The sequence below is a fragment of the Microtus ochrogaster genome, chromosome 7 (genome assembly GCF_000317375.1).
Source record: "Microtus ochrogaster isolate Prairie Vole_2 chromosome 7, MicOch1.0, whole genome shotgun sequence".
Taxonomy (NCBI): Eukaryota; Metazoa; Chordata; class Mammalia; order Rodentia; family Cricetidae; genus Microtus; species Microtus ochrogaster.
Window position 1 is genome coordinate 64,141,371 of NC_022014.1, and position 2,807 is coordinate 64,144,177.

At 46.0% G+C, this 2,807-nt stretch overlaps 1 protein-coding gene across 1 annotated transcript in view; it reads right to left on the reverse strand.

Moving 5' to 3' along the window:
* The window catches only part of LOC101993036 (olfactory receptor 4D1-like), a 963-nt gene extending 406 nt beyond the window's left edge, over positions 1–557 (reverse strand). The window contains exon 1 of the mRNA XM_013347527.1: positions 9–557. Within this exon, the coding sequence (XP_013202981.1) occupies positions 9–557 (549 nt within the window). The remainder of the gene's footprint in view (positions 1–8) is intronic.
* Between the last annotated feature and the right edge of the window lie 2,250 nt (positions 558–2,807).

The window sequence follows — 2,807 nt, forward strand, 5'->3', positions numbered from 1 at the left end:
CTCAGCACTTGGGGGACATCACAGAAGAAGTTATCCAGGACATTGGGGCCACAGAAGGGCAGTGGGAGCATCAGAGACAGCTGGACAATGGAATGGGCAAAGCCGCCTATCCAGGCAGCCACCACCAGCCCCACGCACAGCCTGGTGTTCATGATGGAGACATAGTGGAGGGGCCGGGAGATAGCTATGTAACGGTCATAGGCCATCACAGAGAGGAAGAAGACAGTCCCACCGCCCAGGAGGTGGAAGAAGAAGATCTGGGCCATGCAGCCCTGGTAGGAGATGGTCTTGATGTCATGAAAGAAGTCCACCAGCATCTTGGGGGAGGTGACTGTGGAATAGCTGAGGTCTATGACAGCCAGGTTTCGGAGTAGAAAATACATAGGCATATCCAGCCGGGGGTCAAAGGTCACCGTGACCATGATAAGGAGGTTTCCTACCACGGTGGTGATGTAGACAAACAGGAAAACCACGAACAGGAGTTTTTGGAGTTCTTGAGTCTGTGAGAATCCTAACAGAATAAATTCTGACACCCATGTGATGTTCTGGGGTTCCATGGGGCCCTCCCTTTGTGCCTAGAGAGAGATGACACCAAATAAAACATTGTGAGTTCAATCAGGATTTTTGTTTGCTTGCTTGCTTTGGAGGATCAAGATTGGTTGGTCAAAGTGATTTCAAGGTATGACTTGACAGAACTTCCTGGGCAGATAAAGACTTTGCCGAATTCCTGCAGGCTTAGCTCCCTGGCCACATCTGGTCACAGCCATCGATAGGTAAGCTTCCTGCTCCCCTGGACCGCGGTGTATTTGTGTGATGGTTTATTTCTCTTTTTTTTTATACAAGCATACGGCCTTGTGAAATCTAACTTTCACCAATCTGCTTGAATCTATTTGTAAATAAACATGTCATTGCATACCTGGGACAGCAGGCCCAGCCACCTATGAGCATAAATCATGAGAGACTAAGGACTTTAGGTAAACAGAGGCTGCATGGCAGGATTTTGGGGGCGGGGTATGCAGACTTGAGGTGTGTGCACTAAGAAAGTGTGATGCACACCGACACACACACACGTGGAGGAAGAGGCAAGCAGATGATGTTGGATAATAAGTGGGCATGATTCACGATTCACGCTGCTTATATTTTCCTACTTCTGTGGGTCTCTAATGGTGTGTGTGTTTCTGCTGCTGAGTAACTTAAGCTCAGGACAAAGGAATTTCCCAGAAACTCTCACACTATGTATTCAAATTTTATGCAAATAATCTGTAGACACATCATGCTAGGCAATCTTTGTGATATTTTCAAATTTAAGTATGGTGACTGAGGAGATGACTCAGCAGTTCAAAGCACTTCCTGCTCATTCAAAGGACCCAAGTTTAGCTTCCAGTCCCCATGTAGAGTGGCTCACAACTTCCTGTAGGGCCAGGGGATTTGATGCCCTTTTCTGGCCTCTTTAGATGCTGCATTTACACAGATATAATTACAAGTAAAATTTCAGTATGGTGAGTAGGGACTGGTAGGAAATTCAAGACAGAGCTCTCCGTAAGATTATCTACATCAATGGGCAGTGGCGGTGCGCACCTTTAATCCCAGCACTCAGGAGGCAGAGCTGGACTGATCGCTGAGTTCAAGGCCAGCTTGGTCTGTAGAGAAAGTTCCAGGACAGCCAGGGCTACACAGAGAAATCCTGTCTCAAACAAACAAACAAAAAATTATCTACATCTAAGAGGCATAACAAGCCCCTAAATATTATCGTGTTAATCATCATGTGACATCCTTATTTATCTTCAAGTATTTGTGTAAAAGAGATGTTCCAGGAAGACTCAGTCTGTTTACCCTGTGACTTTCCTGTCCCCTGAAGGGAGGCAGATCTCTGTGAGTTCAAGGCTAATGAGTTCCAAGACAGCCAGAGTCACATAGTGAGGAGACCCTGTCTTGAAGAAGAGGAGGAAGGGGGGGAGGAGGGGGGGAAGGAGGGAGGGAAAGAGGAAGGAAGCAAGAAGGAAGAAAGGACCCCTGGCAACTGGAAGGCCCTACGTGCTCATCAGTGGAAAGGAAGCGATGTGGTGAGATAGGATTAGAAAGCAGCATGCTGGGTAGGAAGCTATGAGACAGGCAGGAGCTGGGCAGAAGCTTCCAGAGGCATTGTGGGGGCTGCCCCAGCAGAGGGCAGGACACTTTTATCTTTGGCTTCTCCCTGTGGTGTAACTCTCTTGCTTGATGGCAGACACGGAAAATGACAGTACAGCCCTTTTTTTTTTTTTTAATCAGTCAGAGTTGCAGGCTGATGTCTCCATGGAGGAATCTTAGTCTTGACCTTGTCTTAAAATGCTCTGTGAAATGGGAGAAGAGGCCAAGCCTGGTCATATGAGCCTGTAGCTCCATCTGCTCAGGAGACTTGGTCAGGAGGATTGCAAGTTCAAGATCAGCCTGGGTATCAAGCAAACTAAAAGCCATCCTGAGCAACTTGGTGGAACCCTGATTTAAATGAGAGTAAGATGCTGGGAATAGCTCAGTAGCTGGATGTTTACCTCACATACACAGGGACCTTGTCTGGTACCTGACTCGGCCCCCAAGAAAAGGATTGAGAGATTTAACTTTTGTCTTTTAAAAATTCAACTCTTGTCTTTTAAAAAATATTCAGAGCTAATTATTACCTATGGAAAAATACTTAAGATTTACCTATAATTCACCAACCACCCAAGAAATTATAAATAAAATATGAGAAGAAATTCATTTCTTGGATTATCACATTGGCAAGATAAGTTGTAAAGACTGGACTCCTCAACATTGAGAGAGGCTTGAGGGAG